Consider the following 17,357-nt stretch of genomic DNA (forward strand, 5'->3'; position numbering starts at 1 on the left):
TGGCCATCTGGATATCTTCTTTGCAGAAATGTCTGTTCATGTCCTCTGCCCATTTCTTGATTGGATTATTTGTTCTTTGGGTGTTGAGTTTGCTAAGCTCTTTATAGATTTTGGATACTAGCCCTTTATCTGCTATGCCGTTTGCAAATATCTTTTCCCATTCTGTCAGTTGTCTTTTGATTTTGTTAACCATTTCCTTTGCTGTGCAAAAGCTTTTGATCTTGATGAATCCCAATAGTTCATTTTTGCCCTTGCTTCCCTTGCCTTTGGCGATGTTCCTAGGAAGAAGTTGCTGCGGCTGAGGTCGAAGAAATTGCTGACTGTGTTCTCCTCAAGGATTTTGATGGATTCCTTTCTCACATTGAGGTCCTTCATCCATTTTGAGTCTATTTTCATGTCTGGTGTAAGGAAATGGTCCAATTTCATTTTCCTGCATGTGGCTATCCAATTTTCCCAACACCATTTGTTGAAGAGCCTTTTTTTCCATTGGACAATCTTTCCTGCTTTGTCGAAGATTAATTGACCATAGAGTTGAGGGTCTATTTCTGGGCTCTCTATTCTGTTCCATTGATCTATGTGTCTGTTTTTGTACCATTACCATATGGTCTTGATGATGACAGCTTTGTAATAGAGCTTGAAGTCTGGAATTGTGATGCCACCAACTTTGGCTTTCTTTTTCAATATTCTTTGGCTATTCGAGGTCTTTTCTGTTTCCATATAAATTTTAGGATTAATTGTTCCATTTCTTTGAAAAAAATGGCTGGGACTTTGGTAGGGATTGCATTGAACATGTAGATTGCTTTAGGAGCATAGACATTTTCACAATATTTGTTCTTCCAATCCATGAGCATGGAACATTTTTCCATTTCTTTGTGTCATCCTCAATTTCCTTCATGAGTACTTTATAGTTTTCTGAGTTGCCTATTCTATTTTTCTGGAAGCAGAAGTTGATGGGTTACTCTGAGCCAAGAAAATTGGCTGTGAAGCTGGAATTCACCCCTTTTCCTCAAGTTTGTTTCTCCTCCTCTGTTCCTCCTCCCAGTTCCTCCTCCTCTCTTTCATGTCCCTATCTTCATTCATGTTGCCTACAGTTATCTAAGTAGGAAATTGAGGATTCTGCATTCATGGCCTTCCATACTTTCTTCTTCTTCTTCTTTTTTTTTTTTTTTTTTTTTTTTTTGACCTAAGCCCTGGCTCAGGCCCTTTTGTCTGATTCTTATTATTTGAATGGTGTCTTAATTGATCTCATGACTTGGATTCTCAACAATCTTTGCCCTTCCAGAATACTTCCTAGTCTTTCCAAAGTGAGTGTCCATGGGTGCATTCTTTAGAATTAAACTGAATATAAGCAAATACATTTGGAAAATATTGGCTTTAACAAAGAGACTTCCTCACTGTAGGACTTCTCAGGACTTTCAGTGTACCTATATCCACAGTGAGTAGCTAAGAAAATGGTACAGAATTGCCCAACCTTATTTGACTAAAATATTGTTTTTCTTCATGAGGCATCTCTGGGATACAGTGATCTACAGCAGAGGTTGGCAAATGTTTTCTATACAGAACCAGATAATAAATATTTTTGGCTTTGCAAGCCATATGGTCTCTGTTGAAACTACTCACCTCTTCTATTATAGCAGGAAGCAGCCATGGACTATCTGTAAACAAGTGGCTGTGTGCCAGTAAAACTTTATTTACAAAACAGACCTCTGGCCCACAGGCTTTAGTTTACCCACCCCTGTTCTAAAACATTTTTTAATTACAAAGAGCTCGGTATCATCCTAGACTTATCTCTTTTCTTTATTCCCTATGTACATTTTACCTTCAAGAGCCTTGGATCCTGTCTCTGAAGTATGTATCTGCTGTCTCCATCTGCACTTGTGGGGCTTTTTCCTTCTTTCTTTCTTTTTTTCTTAAGTAGGCTCCGTGCTGGGTGTGACACCCAATGTGGGGCTCAAACTCACGACCCTGAGATCAAGGCCTGAGCTGCGATTGCGAGTTGGGTGCTTAGCCAACTGAGCCACCGCCCCCCCCCCCCCCACTTGTGCTACTTTGGATGCAGGCCACCATTGCCAGCACCGAATACAGCCTTCCAGGTGGCCTTCCTCTGCCTGCTTATCTGATCGTTCTGCGGAATGTGCCAAAACACCTTCTGTTAACCCCTCAGTGGCTTTTCACTGGTCTTAAGATAAAGTCCCAGCAACTTAGTGCATATTGTAAGGCCCAGCCTGGGCTGCCCCAGTGCATGCTTCCAGTCTTGGCTCCATGCCTCTTGTCCTTACACTGTGGGACTGAGCTTGCGTGTGTGGCCTGCATGCGCGTGCTCTTCGGCCGATTCTCCGGTTCAGAATACTCTTCCTTTGTCTTCAGCTGGCAGATTCACCTTCAGCAGGCGGCTGGGATGTGCCTTCCTTCCTCACTGTCCAAGGTTGGGTTATATGTCCCCGCATTTACTTCATGCTTTAGAGATCTAGCCTCATTCTTTTCTTTCTGTCTCCTCTCCCCAACCCCTCCCTTTCTCCTAGCTGGACCATAAACCCTGGGAGGACAGGGTTTTGGTTCCCCCCACCCCATTCCCAGTGCCTAAAATAGGCCCGGCACACACTGACACAGGCATGTGCTAGAAGACGTACCTGATCAGGACCTAAGACTCTCTGACACCACTTTTTAGCCATTCTTCCTCCTTGTAGGGAGCAGATGGCATTAATCTGTTGGAAGAATTAGGAGCCCATATGCCCCTGTAAGAAATAATTTGCCCATCTGTGGTGAGGAATGAGAATGCAGCATCCAAGGGTCCTTATGGAAGGTTTTTCTTTTTAGTTTGAGTCTGAAGGTTCTTTCTCAAAAGCCTTTATCTGAGAGCTCTCTGATTTTCTTTGCAGAATTCTATATCCATCAAATCATGAGGAAGAAGCCAAATGCAATGATCCATGAGTGTATCCTGGAGTAATTAAAAAAAAAAAAAAGCTACAGAGGGCATCCCTGGGACAATTGGGTAAATGTGGGCATGGACTGTATTTTAGACAATATTACGTCAGCGTTAAGTACCTCATGAGTGGTCACAGTGCTGTTGTTCTGCAGGAGGATAACCCTTGTTCTCCGGAGGCAGAGACGGGAGCAGGTAGGGCGGAGTGTCGTGATGTCTACAGCTTACGTTCAAACTATTTGGCAACCATTTGAGCATTTCAGAGGGAGGGAAGGAGAGAGAATGCAATATGGCAAAAATGTTCATAGGTAAACAATAATATCGAAGGTACGGGGGTTTAAATTTTCTTCAACTCTCCTCTCACTTAGCACAGCACCTGGCATGGAATACACCCGATAAATGTTGGCTGGACTGCCAGAACAGCAACTGGGTGGCCTAAAAGTGTGCCCTGCATTGCTTAAGATGATCTCTTGCCTTCCTATCTGTGGACTTCTGATATTGGACTTTGAGCAGCTTTGTAACTGAAAACCAGCCAACAGCCCTCTCTCTCCTGCTGAGCCAACTGGTCTGAGCTCCAAATGTATTTCATATAGCTTAACATTTTTTATAGTAAGTCTTTATAAAGGACAACAAACAAAGATAGGGAAGAAACTTGCCCATTGTATTCCAAATTAGAGAAAAGAAATTTGGGTTTAGATGTGACTGTGGGTCACAATTTCTGACCCAGAATAAGGATAGAGACACTCTCCATCTTCTTGGCCAGCTCCCTGGATGTCCCTTTAAGAGCTCAGCAGCAGGTGCCATGCAGCCCCCCTGATGCCTACGCCCTGATCCAGCTCAGGGACTGAAATTGCCTGGAGGGCTGAAGACTTGCACCTACAAGGAATTAGCAGGGATCAGTGGGCCAGTGGAACCCCTTCTCTGGCCTCAGTCTCTTGATGTCTTCTTCCAGTTCATGGTGATCAAACATAAGGTCTAGCCTAGAAAGGGAAACCCATACATTTGGCAGCTCTTGAGGCAAGGGGAGATTGGCCCGCCTTGTGATATGGCCACTGGCCAGAGGATGGGATGAGAGCAGGCAGGTGATGCTTTGCTTCCAAGGTGGCTCATCTCTGTAACCAGGGGCTTCTCTGGGGGACAACAATGAAGCAATAATAGTGACAATTGTGGCCATTGACTGAGCGCTTACCCCATTCCAGGTGCTGATGGCGCTTCCCATAGCCAGTACTCATTCTGGCCTCAACATTTACGTAAGCCAGGACTCAGACCCAGGCCTGCCTGCCACGACAGTGGAGTGGTGTACATAAGCAATGCCCACCCGGGGAATGTCGAAGGGTCCCATGGCACATGGGATATTGGTAAAGTTCTAGGTGAGTGGTGAACGGTGCAGCTGCTACTGTGAGGGCACCTGAAGAAGAAACGCCTCCCTCCACAGGTTCTCAGGCTTCGCTCCAGCACCTCAGGAGAGAAACTCATTTCCAATCAGCAGGTTAATAAGTAACATGGTTGCCCCTAGGAGGGCCAAGGGTCAGCTGTGCACTATCAGTGAGCGCCTCGGTTGGGCAGGGGGATTACTGAGGGGGGTGGGAGGCAAATTCTATCTCCACTTGGAACCACTGGCGTGGACACAGCCCTCGGCCTGGAGTGTGCTCAGCAGAGCCCTCCTGGCAGCAGGGAGGCCAGGAGCTCCCCGTTTCCAGGTGGTGGGGAAGCTCTCCATCTGGGTGTGCTTCCTGTGCTGAAGAGTGAGCTAGGGCTCACATCACAAATGGGCCTTCCGAGCCAGGAAGTGGGCAACCAGTAAGTCCAGCGGGCCTTCGAGGAATGAATGAATGAGTTTTGTGACCATCGGAGGGTCATGCACAAGTGAGTGACACGTGGTAGAGGCTAGGATTTGTCCAGGACCAGGAGCGGATCCCAAGCCTCATTCTTCCTTCAGCTTCACCTCTTGCAGGTGAAGCTCACCTCTGAAGGTGAGCAGGGCCCAACATCCCATTTCCCGGCTCCGCTTGGCTCAAGAACCCAGGCCTGGAATGTGGGCTATGTGTTTTGTGCCTGGAGGGAGGGAGAGGGTGCGTCTTTGCGAGCTCCATCTCTCGGTAGCCAATAGAGCAGGTGGCTGTGGCTGCAGAGGTCCTCCGTGTTGCTAAATCCAACAAACAGGTGACATTCTTTTGTCCCCTTGCCCTGCCCTTCAACAGAGATGCTGGCTTGGGAAACAAACAGTAACCCATGTGCACACACTTATTTCATCATGCTTCTCCCTCTACCCCCCCCCCCGGCCCCCCGCCACTGCTCTCCCATCATGAAGCGCTTAAAGCTAGCCCCTGCAAAACACGTCTTGTTGCACCTCTCCAGAGAGGCCAGGGCAGGTAGGGGGTGTCTTGGGTTGAGGGCCCCTGGGAAAGATTCCGAGCTGGAGATTTGCGTGCAGGTTGTTTCCTAGAGAGTGCGACAGGAACACCTGGGAGGGAATGAGGTCCCAGGACTGGGCACCAGGATCGGGCAGAGGTGAAAGTCAAGCTGTGATGGCCCAGGGGGGTGACCTCAGCCAACCCCTTTTCAGCTAGGGAGCTGGGATAGCTCTTCACGGCTGGGGGCGGGGCGGGGTGGTGGTGGTGGTGGTGTCACAGGGCGGGGCACAGCCGGCCTTTGTAGCTCCTGTATGGACCTGATGCTAGGATGACCCCGCCCCTAACCCCCCAGGGCATGCAACCTCCCTTCAGAGAGGGCTGGGGTGGGGGTGTTTTGAAGTGTCCGCAGGCCACATTCCAGGGCCTGGGGGTTCGGGGGTGGGGTGGGAGGGAGGAATGAATGCCCCGCCTGTCCTGGGTCCCCAACAGAGGGATCTGTGCCCACTGCAGGGGTCCCAACTGTGGCCCAAACAATGTCATTGTGAGTTGGTTAAACACACCCTTAAAATTTGGAGGAATGTAGAAGACTTTTTCTTGCTGCTTCTGCCACAGTTATTTTTAATTTTATAATAGTGCCAGGCCTGAGCTCCTGACCTTTGAGTTTCAAAGTGCCCACATCCTTGAAGTCAACTGAAAAGCTTTTTTTCAGAACTATAGTTGACACAATGTTATATTAGTTTCCGGTGTACAACTGAGAAAGCTTTTAACCCGAGGATCTCCTTTTTCTCCTCTTTCCCAAGGCCTCTTGGACAATTTTGTTCTCTTTTGTTACCCCTCCCCACCACAACCCTACCCCGGTCTCCTGGAAATGGACTTTCCACGATGTGGATATCCCCACTATGGCTCATTTCAAGCCACCAGGGGGATGTCACTGAACACAGGGCTGGGAAGAGACCCACATCGCAGTCTTGTGGGCAGTCCCTGCGCCTCCCAAGTTCAGGCTGTGTGGTAGGTACCTCAGGGAGAGGCAGGGTTTGAGGCCCCGAGGCAGTGGGGTGAGGCCTGCATGTGGTTGGAAGGGAAGGGCTGGCCTGCCTTCTCTCTGTTCTTAGGAAATCCTCCAGGATCCATTGCAGGGGTTGTGTGGCCAGCAGCACAGGCACAGAACGGGAAGGAGGAAATAAAACAGGACCCTGTCATCTCCAGTCCAAGCATCGTCCGCCAGGTGCCCAGGGAAGGTGCTCTCATGTGCAATGCTCTGACCCTCATCACAGTCACAGCCACGCTCACGCATCTGCTTCTTGCTGCAGACGGAGCCTGCTGCGGCTCTGTCTCAGGAACGCTCGGGGTCTCTGCCTTCTTCCGAGCAGGGGCACCTCCTTGGGAAAGACTGGTGGCAGATCGTGGTGGAGGAAGGGTCTGGGAGGGGAGGAGGAGAGCCACCAGTTTAGACTAGGCTCATGAACTCAGCTACCGAGTAACTCCTGGGTGGTGAGCCCTGAAGAAGAGGAGAATCAGGGCAGAGCTTTCATCGAGTTCCAGAACCCCTGGCTTGGAGGTTGTTCCTGGGATGAACTAGGCAAGTACTGGTAGATGTCTCTTCAGGGAGAATTAGCCTGCCTAACCAGAGAGCAGAGGCTTGTCCTTTCCAAAGGCTGGGGGTCTGGAGTCAGGAAAGAGTGAGGGCGGAGGGAGTAGAGGGAGAGTGAGCTAGTGCAGTGGTTCTCAATTGAGGGCATGTTCCCCCCTCCGAAAGACACCTGGCCACGTCTGGAGACATTCTGGGTTGTCACAGCCGGGCAGGGAGCTGCTACCGGCACCTAGTGGGTCGAAGCCAGAGCTGCTGCTACTGAACACCCCACATGGCACAAGCCCCACACCAGCCCACATCCCAGGGCCACCCGGCTCCAAATGTAACTGACACCCATATTGAGGAAACCTGCATGTGAACTGGTCTGATGGACAGAACCTCTCCTTACGAACATGGCTGACACTGAGGAGAAATCATGCTCCCCTTGTGTTGAAGGAGTTTAGGGAGAAAGTGAAGAAGTGGGGGACATCCAGCCTGCTATACACAGTTCAGCCCAGGGAGAGGTTCTCCAGACTGGTGTTGGAAAGAGGCTTCCTGTCTTCCCAGGGAAAGGGAAAGGCCCATCGTAGGTGGGCAAGAACCCGGGTGGGAAGCCATGAGGCCTGGATGAATTTTTGGCTCTTAAGATCCAATCTCTATGTTCCCAGTGCACTACTTACACACACGTCCGTGTCCTCCCTCCCAAATCCCCACCATGCTCTGTGCAGTTCTTTCCCCAGCACTTCCATGTTGTATCGCTATTGTTTGCTTGTGTTCCTCACTAGATCCTGGGTGGCTGTGTTTTATTCATCCTTGTATCCCCAGCACCTGGCTTTGTCAGCCAAACACCCAAGACGTGTCTGGCACTAATTGTTAATAGAATGGGCAGATGTGTAATTTTAGTTTCTGTCTAGACAGTTGTCTTCCTGGGGGGAACCACCCTTTCCCTCTCTTTATGGCCCTGATGGGATTGGGGCTCATTCAAGTTCTCTGTGAATTAGGGGGAAACTCTCACTGCCATTTCCATGGACGCTACAGGGATGGAGGAGAGAAGCTGCCAGCAGTCATCTTTCCCACATGTGGAGAAAGCCCACCTGGGAATAAAACACACGCCAAAGGAAGCAGAACTGGAGGTGGAGCAAAGACATCTTCTGAGTCCCTGGATCCCACCATGTCTGAAGCCATCTTCTCTTTGAACTTCCCAGTTTTTGCTTTGAGTTGGGGTTCTATCACTTCACATCTCTAGTCTCCAGATTAATCTAGTCATGCCACCTGGGGGCAGAGCCAGGCAGTGGTCATGGTCTCCAACTCCTCTAGCTCATGAAGTTGATTGACAGACACCGGGCAGACTTCTTCTGGCTAGGAGCCCTGTCTTTGAATAAAATCTGCCTGTATTTGTTGAGATGATGTGAAAATAAGGGGCTGTGGGGGGGTGGGTGGCCTGGGAGTGGAACCAACTGGTGGTAGACTGGGAATAGGAGGAGCTCCAGCCCCCTGGGAGGGGCCTGTCTTATGGTGTGGTCTCTGGTCACTGCCTCTCTCCAAGCTTCTCACAGGTCTGTCACCGGGTGGCAAAGTTCAAATACCATCCATTTGGGCAAAAGGGCTTATGAAAGCATCAGTACAAGGAGATCGCTTTCACTGCCACTGGAATTGGTTCAGTGGGAGAAGGAGACCAGGGTGGGGAGCTATTGAAAAAATACTGAGAAGCAAGGGGGAGGGGGAGAGGATGAAGGGGATGGTTTATGCAGGTGGCCCTCTCATGTAACACTAAAGACGGGGATGGGGGGATGGGCCAGAGGAGATTCCACTGTTCTCACCAGGCCTGGGGACCCTGGAGCCCTGGCGAGGGCTGTGGAGCTGGCTTAGGTGCTGGGGGATCACCTCCTATCTCCCTTACCCTCGTAACTGAGACCCCAGAGAAAGGACCCAAGCCAAGCATTCCTAGCTCCTCTCTGGGAGGATGGCCACTGGGGAAGTCATTCCTGGGTGGGTCGCGGGCCTCCCATCCTCAGGGCCTGCTAGAAGAGCAACGCCCTTTTGCTTTATGTGGCTTATGGGGTAGGAGGATGGAGGGGGGCCCTGGAAACTTGACTCCTTCCCAGGTCAGGTTTCAGGACTGGGATGTGTATGCAGTTAGTCTTAGGGGGAGGGGGCCTACCTTCAGTACTCACAGGCTGAGAATAGTAGTCACTGGTGGTCGGTCAGTAGCCATCCCCCTGTGCTAGGTACTAGATTGGGTGTTCATCATAAGAATCCTGAAAGATGGTATTGCCCCCAATTTTACAGGGGAGGAAACAGTCTTCAGAAGTTAAGAGCCCTTAGCTAGAAAGGAGAGCAGTGGGCTTTAGAGTGGAGTTTGTTTTTTGTTTCTGGCTCTGAAGACCATAATTCAAAAATGCTCTGTTATTTTCCTTCAATAGCAGCTTACCATTCGGTGTGCACTTAAGTGCAAGGCTCCGCAGAGTGCTTTGCATATGAAACAGCCTGGACTGGCCAGGCGCAGCTCTTGGAAGATTTTATGGGGACGGCCGCCATCTAGTGGCCAAACTGTGAGCCCAGCATTTACCAGCATTTACGAAGTGATCAGGGGAAGATGTGGCTTTGGGATCCAGAAGAGACCCTACCGGGAGCAGCCTTGCTTTGGGAGGGCTGCTGCAGAGTAGACTGCTGCAGACTGTCCACTCTGGGCGTCAGAGGAGGTTCAGGCTGCCTAGCTGCCTCAGGACAGAAGGGGGGACTTGGGTGTGGGTGTGGTAGACCAGAACTCTACTGGAAAATCCCACCTTGGGCCCCTCAGAGGATTCCTGAAGGTAAGCCTCAGCTGGCCTTCCACTTGAACTCTTCTCCTGAGGTGTTGTGTCCTTGTACTAGAGTGAGGCGGGGAGCAGGGACCTTGGTATATCTGAGGCCTCCCCTGCAGAGCGGCCCCGGGTTTCCAGCCCTTGGTGTTCTACCTTGTATCTACCTTGTACACACCCTGCCCCCACCTGTGAGGGAGTTCTACAACCTTGTCCTCATTTCTGGAATAGTGTCCCGAGGAGACCTCCTTCTGCCCTCACCCTCTCACCCCAGTTAGGCCCTCAGCTGGGCTGGTACAATTGGGCTGTGGCAATCTCCTAGCCTCTGCTGTGCTGGCCTCCCCTTTTCCTCCCCACTTTGCTGATTGAAGGATTTCCTAGTTGTGGAGGACCCCACATAGGCCCCCTCATGGCCTGCAGGACAATGTCCAGTTTCCTGGCCTGATTTTCATTCCTGCCTCGTTCTCTCTGACACGCCCCATCCCAGGCTACGCATCTCCTGTTGGGCTCTGCCCCACGTGCTTCTTGGTCCTGGCCGCACATTCTAACCACCTGGGGAGTTTCGAAGCCTACACTTGCCCAGAACCCAGGACGTGGAGCTCGTGGATGGGTTTAGAAAACCCCCAGGTGATTCTAATATGTAGCCGGGGGGCTCAGCTGTAGCCATTGTTCCAACCTTTCTGAACTTCTCCCCAGAGGATCTGCGTATTTTTTCTTCCTCCCACATGCAGCACACACTGTCTTCTTTTTTTTTTTTTTAAATATTTTATTTATTTATTTGACAGAGATTTCAAGTAGGCAGAGAGGCAGGCAGAGAGAGAGAGGAGGAAGCAGGCTCCCTGCTGAGCAGAGAGCCCGATGCGGAGCTCGATCCCAGGACCCTGGGATCATGACCTGAGCTGAAGGCAGAGGCTTTAACCCACTGAGCCTCCCAGGTGCCCCCACACACTGTCTTCTCATCCAAGAGCCTTCGTCCAGCTTTTCTAACTGGCGTTCTCTCACCTGGGAAGGCTCAGCACAAATGCTCGTGGAGAGAAATTGCAGTCCTCTCCTCTGGGCTTCCTATTTGTGCATCACTTCTATGTACCCTTGAAACGCTGTGTCCCATTGCTCGGCTTGTTCTCCTCACACCTCGGACTGTGAGCTCTTGACTGTGATGGACTTGTATGCCCAGTTTCTGACTGTGCCAGGAACGAAACTGTGCTTTGTGATGGAATGTTGATGGATGTCCCAATGGGTGTCCTGCTCAGAGAGCCAGTCTTTATGGGGCTGAGACCTTCAACTTTCAAATGCTGACCTTTCTGAAGAGCCCTGGAGGCTGTGAGGCAGGGTCTCACATGGGGTGTTCATGTTCATACTCCCCAGGCCTGGGAGAGGGGAGGTGGCCACACGGAGTGGGATTTGAGGGAAGGGCCTTCTCCCTCCTCCCAATCCCTGCATAAAAAATCTCTCCTATATGATGGAAGGCTCAGTCCTTAGTTCCCATGCTTCGAAAACCTGGGCTTGACCTCTGCCTTCGGCTCAGGTCATGATCCCAGGGTCCTGGGATCGAGCCCCGCATCGGGCTCTCGGCTCAGCAGGGAGCCTTCTTCACCCTCTCTCTTTGCCTGCCTCTCTGCCTACTTGTGATCTCTCTCTCTGTGTCAAATAAATAAAATCTTTAAAAAACAAAACAAAACAAAAAACTGAAAACCTGGGCTTGAAGCAAAGATTTAAAAATAACAAAACCACCATTTCCTGAGGACTCAGCTTACATCAGTGATACATGCAATATCTCATTTAATCATCGTAGCCATCTTGTGTTCACCTGTGAGGTGAGGAAACAGAGGTTCTTGGGTATTGATTTATATACCAGAGACTGCTTGGGCTCACCGATACCTAGTCTCCTCCTCCTCTGAGGATCGTAGATGATATTTTTCTGGTCTCCTTTGCTATAGGTGGGTCCATGGATATAGGAGGGTGGAGGCAGGGGGCTCGGCCCTTCATCAGGTTGTGATCCATTAAAATAGTCATGGGGCGCCTGGGTGGCTCAGTGGGTTAAAGCCTATGCCTTCAGCTTGGGTCGTGGTCTCAGGGTCCTGGAATCGAGCCCCGCATCGGGCTCTCTGCTTGGCGGAGAGCCTGCTTCCTCCCATCTCTCTGCCTGCCTCTCTGCCTACTTGTGATCTCTGTCTGTCAAGTGAATAAATAAAATCTTAAAAAATAAAATAAAATAGTCACCCACAGGGTCTTGGATCTTTCTCCCTCAACCAGATCAGTGGAGAAGATGTCAAAGATTCTAAGGATCTAGAAGAGCAAGCCGCAGGATGGAAGGCGGCTAGGGCTCTGAGGGACAGCGTGAAACAGAGCCATTTCCATCCCCGACCCACAGCAGATGGCTATATGGGTAAGAACTCAAGGTTTCTGCGTTAACTTATGTTGGGTTTATCTCTTGCAGCAGCTACTGCTGTGGACCCCACTGATCCATATAACCATCTCCAGCTCCCACTTTCAGTGAGTGGTCCAGTGAGAATTTGTTTCCAGGCAGGCTGACTTCAGAGTGCACAACTCTATCCCCTGCACTGCCTTTCCAGAATTCGTAACAAGGTGCAGATTCCTTGAGAGAGGTCAGGCATTCCGTCCTGTCATTCTGGGACTAGCCTGAGGACAGGCAGGAGCAGATTCTTACCCAAGGCTGTCTCCCCCTCCCATGTTATGGGTCTGTGTGTATTACGAGGGGTTGGACTGGGCTGGGTGTAGTAGGAAACTCATGAATAATTCAGAGATGGTTGGCATACGAGAGGAGAGTTTCAGGCTCTCATGCATTTCTGGTGACATGGGATTCCCCGAGTGCCGTACTATGTGTCCGTAGTCTACCTTCCACCTACGGGTCTGGTTGGGACAGAGGAACGTTGGGTTGAGGGAGCTCCCCACTGGTTTCTTGCTTGTGATGAACTCTGTCGTGGATGGTCCCACTGGCTGCTTCTCCCCAGGGAGACACGACATAGTGGTTCACCCCTTTGTAGCACCCACCGAACCAAGATTCAGGCTGGTGCCGTGACCAGCGGGAGGCTGGTCTCTGAGTGCAGACGCAAGTGGTCCTGACGCCCATGGGATTGAACAAGGCAGGTGGCAGAGCACACAGGAGGAGCGGTCTCCCGCCTCCCCGCTGAGGGGAAATGGACCAGACTCACTTGACAAAGATGTTCGTATGTGCTGCTGAGAGGGAAGTTGTCTGAGACATTTTTGTCCTCCTGTTGGCTTTACTAAATCATAGCTTTTGCTCTGATGCTGATGCTAACAGGGCCCATGAGACCTGACACCTGGTGTAAAGCAGGCTAACGGGGCCTTTCTCCCACATCCTCCCACCTGGGGTCGCGACCCCTGGCCTGGCTGCATGACTGGGAAGGCAGCAGTGGTTCTCGGAGCGCTGGAGGGGGTCTCAGTGCTGTGCTAACTAGACTTCCTGGGGAGTATCTGAAATCAGCCACGACTAGGCTTGAATCTGGCTCCACCACTTACCAGCTCTGAGGTGGCAGGGGGTGTGGGGTGGGTGGGGTGGGGGTGTAATTAGCGTCAGTCTCCTCACCGGCAAAGTGAATGCAATCTACCCCCTCAGTTCACTTCTACTCCGTGCTGTAGTCCCAAATGCTTCCATCTCAGGCCAGTGGTCATCAGCCTTCTCTGTTGTCTTATACAGATGACCACATCTGCTTCCCAACCTGTTCTCCACACTATATCCAAAGCATTGGTTTATGAGATTAAAACAGACTCCCTCTTGTTTTTAATTAAAACAACAACAACGGGCACCTGGGTGGCTCAGTGGGTTAAAGCCTCTGCCTTTGGCTCAGGTCATGATCCCAGGGTCCTGGGATCAAGCCCCGCATCGGGCTCTGCTCAGCAGGGAGCCTGCTCCCCTTCCTCTCTCTCTGGCTGCCTCTCTGCCTACCTGTGATCTCTGTCTGTCAAATAAATAAATAAAATCTTTAAAACAACTACAACAACAGAAAAAAAGAAAAAAAAAAAAACCAGTCTTTAATCTGTGCATCTTCTGATTCCTGCCAAGCTCTTCCGTGTTCTCACCTGGCTCACCACTGGCCCTTTGCATAGGCCAGTGCCCTGGGTCCGGAATGCATTCCTTTCTCTTCGTCTGGTCAATGCTTACTTTCATATCGCAGCAACTTCTGAGCCATTCTCACTCTAGGTTACCTTTCCAGTTATGCGCTTCCATGACTTTATACATCTTTATTTAAAAATTTTTTAAATTTTCAGTTAAAAAAATTTTTTTTCATAGCTTTATATACCCTCTTGGTGCTGAACACCCCACCATTTTTATTACTTAGTGTAATGCTTTGATTATCATTTGTCTACAAGAGGCGAGGACCCACATTGATGTCTACCCACCTTCTTTAGCCCCTTAGCACAGGACCTGGCATGGGACACACTCTTTATAGAATGTGGCTGAATGAATGAAAGATGAGGACTAAATGAAAATATTGTGTGCAGAGTACTTAGCACTATTCTTGGCATTAGTAAGCATCAACAAATACTAGCTGTTGTTGATAATATTACTCTGTGGGCTTGATGGAAAGAAAAAAAAACCAAAACTCGTCTAAATCCTAAGTGTTCTCCTTCCTTGGGTTGCTCCCGCGGTGCCAGTTTGGGGATCAATGAATCTGGAAGAAAATACACACAGATGCACACATGCCTCCCAGCGTGGCAAGAGTGTTTGTCCTCACTTCCTGCCAGCATTTCCCACAAGGAGAACGTGGCCTCGGGGAGAAGCCTGGCTGTCCCTTTAGGGCTGGAGGGACCCATCCACGGGTGGGTGGGTGTGAGGCTCCTCTGGCCCCGGGTCCAGACCTTCCTCTCACCCCTGTTCCACAGAGAGGGGCTTCAGGCGTCGGCAGAGATCACTCTAGCATTCAGAGCAGTACGGGGAGCACTGCACTGCCTCTAACACAATCCCCTCCGTAAGTCCAAAATCCCAGCTCAACCTGTGCGTGGCAGCAGCCCCCCTTTCCTCTGGTAGCCTCTACCTTTTCCTCACCCCCCCAAGCATTCGTCACAGAAGACCAGTGTCCACAGGAGTTTTAGAGACTTTATTTATGTATAAACAATTTAAACACTTTGCCATAAATTATCTTTGCCTGTCCCTAGTCTTTGCTTAGCAGCAAATTAAAATTAATATAAAAACTCGATGAACAATTCATACATGTATATTACAAAAAAGTTCCTGTACCAAAGTTCTTATTAGACTTTTTTTTCTGATTTTTTTGTTTGTTTTTGTGTTTTTTTTTTTAAATTTTTTTTATTTTTCTCTCTTCGTGGTGACTGTCATGTGATTGTCTCAGTTTCTGGACCAAACAAACACACTAAGAATTTTAAATCTGAAACAGTGATTGTGCCTTGAGGCTTATGTATGTACAGGGTGATCAGAAGTGGTGCCCGTTAGCAAAAGAGTGTCACAACACCACACCTCTACCGCAACTGATACCCACGAACTACGGAATCTATACAGACTACACCCTGTAACTGCGTATTACTGTCCACAATGGAATCTTCAAAGACAAAAGAGTATGAGATTTATCTGGAGTGATTATAGCCACCATTTTGAATTAAATTGTACACTCTGCGCTCAAATAAATTAGCTCGGGCCCCACTAAGTTGGGACCTGAGAGTTAAGTGCTGAACGGTATTATTTCGCTTTGATTTTTTGATATTAATTTCCTTTTTTGTGTATGTGTTTTTAGTTTTTTTTATTTTCTTTAAAAATTATTTCCAGTGCTCACTCTTTCACTTTTATTTCCCCCCCCCTCCCCGGTCGCTACACACAAATCACCCCCAAAGTCGTGTTTTAAATGCACCTGTATTTGTTTAAACGAAAATGTCTGTAGGATTTGTCCGACAAGCAGTCTGACTGGGTTTCCTCAGCTGGTCTGTGACGCCGGCCCTGCTGGATGTCTCTGCGTCGCTCACGTGTGGATGAGTGAGGTAATAGAGTATGAGGCCTTCTTGTCTTCACATCTTTGTGTTTCGGTCAATGTGTATGTTTTGCTTTTTGTTTTTTGTGTTTTTATTTTGTTGTGTTTTCCTGTTCTTTTGTTCCTTTTAGACATTTTGCGTCTTTTTCCTTTTTTTCTTTCCTGTTGTTGCTGTTGTTTCTTTCTCTATGTAGACCCAGAACAAGTGGGCCATATTTTAGGGGAACTTGGAACATTTTGTGTGTATGTGTGTTCATTCATTCGTTTGTTTTGTTTTCCTCAGGATTTTCAGCCAGGCTTTAGTCTACTTCAGGATGTGGGACTTCTTGCTTGGACAGTAGCATTTGAACTCAAAAAATGTGAGCTTTCTTGCCACTTGGTATCCTAAAGCAGCCCGGCCTCAGTGCCCCTGTTAGGTCTTCATCTCCTTAGGAGAGGAGATAACAGTTACTCCCGCTGAGCCATCCAGACAAGGAATGGCAGCAGATTATTTTGTTACCTCTTTCCCATCTCATTCTGTCTTAAAAACTGGATGTTGCTGCTACTGTCTGCAAGCTCTGGGTATTGCTCCACGGGAAGCACGTAATATCCCTCATAACCTTGTACGCGTCCTGTGCTCAGAAGCTGCTGCTTCTCGCCCTCAGTCCACAGGCGGCTCCCCTCTCTCCCGTCCCTGGCTTTCTGCTGCTCCTTGGCCCAGGCGGTGCCCAGGGCCCTCTGCCTTGCCTGGTCCAGGACGCGGGCCTTCTCTTCATCCAGGGTGTCGGGGGTGAGGCCATAGCGGATGCTGAGCAGCAGTGTGGAGCACTGGAACTCAATGTTGGTGAACCTTCGCGTCCTGCCGTTGACCAGCAGCGTGGGCTGCGACACGGTCACGTTCACCCCGCTCTCCAGCACCTTGCGGCCGATCGTGGTGCCCAGCGTGACCAGGTCGCCATCGGCTGAGCCGATCTTCACGAAGTAGTGGGTGTCCTTGCCCTCGATGCTGTAGTGCATCTTGTCCAGGTAGTAGGCATTGTTCAGCACGGAAGCCACCTTGCGGCTGTCCTCGCTGGCGATGCTGGACACACCGGTGCTCACCTGCCCTTCTTTGATGGCGAACATGATGCCTTTGCCGATGATGGGTGTGGTGGTGGCAAACCAGTGGCCTGCTTTCTCTCGGATGTTGGCGTGGAGCTTTTTGGAGATGACCTGCCCTTCCAGAGCCATGAAGGCCTGATTATGCCTCTCTGTTGTCTGCTGGACGCCTGTAATGAGCTGTGGGCAGAAGGAAACACAGAAGGCTGAGATGATGGTCCGGACAGCTCTTTGCATAGGCCGAGAAGCTCATTGAAAAAGGGTCAGTAAGGGAAATGCTTGGACTCCCTGCAAGAACTACTCTTCCATCTGTACTGATATGAGTTCATATAGTCCTATCTTTTGAAGCTAGCCCAGGCTGGCTGGTTCCCAGTGCTCTGATGGTGTGGCCTGTCCGCCTTGTAACTGTGACCAACTAAAAAGACGGTGCAGAGGTTCGCCACCTTGCTGACATCTGTACCCAGGCCTATCCACTTGCCATGTCTCTCTGCTACTGGAGAAGAGAGAGTCGCTCTGCTCTCAGATGGTTTGGCAGCTGCCTTGCACGCTTCAGACCCAGGAATATCCTGACCTGAAGGGCAGGGGGTTCCTTTGAGAAGCTATGAGCCCTGCTGCTGTGACCTAGATTGTTTTCAAGGCCAGTGCCCTGGGTGTTCATTAACTTCCTTG

General features: G+C 49.8%; 1 protein-coding gene across 3 annotated transcripts in view; it reads right to left on the bottom strand.

The window, feature by feature from the left end:
• Window positions 1-15,453: 15,453 nt before the first annotated feature.
• The window catches only part of TENM2 (teneurin transmembrane protein 2), a 1,229,820-nt gene continuing 1,227,916 nt past the window's right edge, over window positions 15,454-17,357 (bottom strand). For all 3 annotated transcript variants that reach the window (XM_046000941.1, XM_046000940.1, XM_046000942.1), the window contains one exon: window positions 15,454-16,868. In XM_046000941.1, the coding sequence (XP_045856897.1) occupies window positions 16,107-16,868 (762 nt within the window). In that variant the 3' untranslated portion in view covers window positions 15,454-16,106. The remainder of the gene's footprint in view (window positions 16,869-17,357) is intronic.

This window comes from Meles meles, chromosome 3 (genome assembly GCF_922984935.1).
Source record: "Meles meles chromosome 3, mMelMel3.1 paternal haplotype, whole genome shotgun sequence".
NCBI classification, from domain to species: Eukaryota; Metazoa; Chordata; class Mammalia; order Carnivora; family Mustelidae; genus Meles; species Meles meles.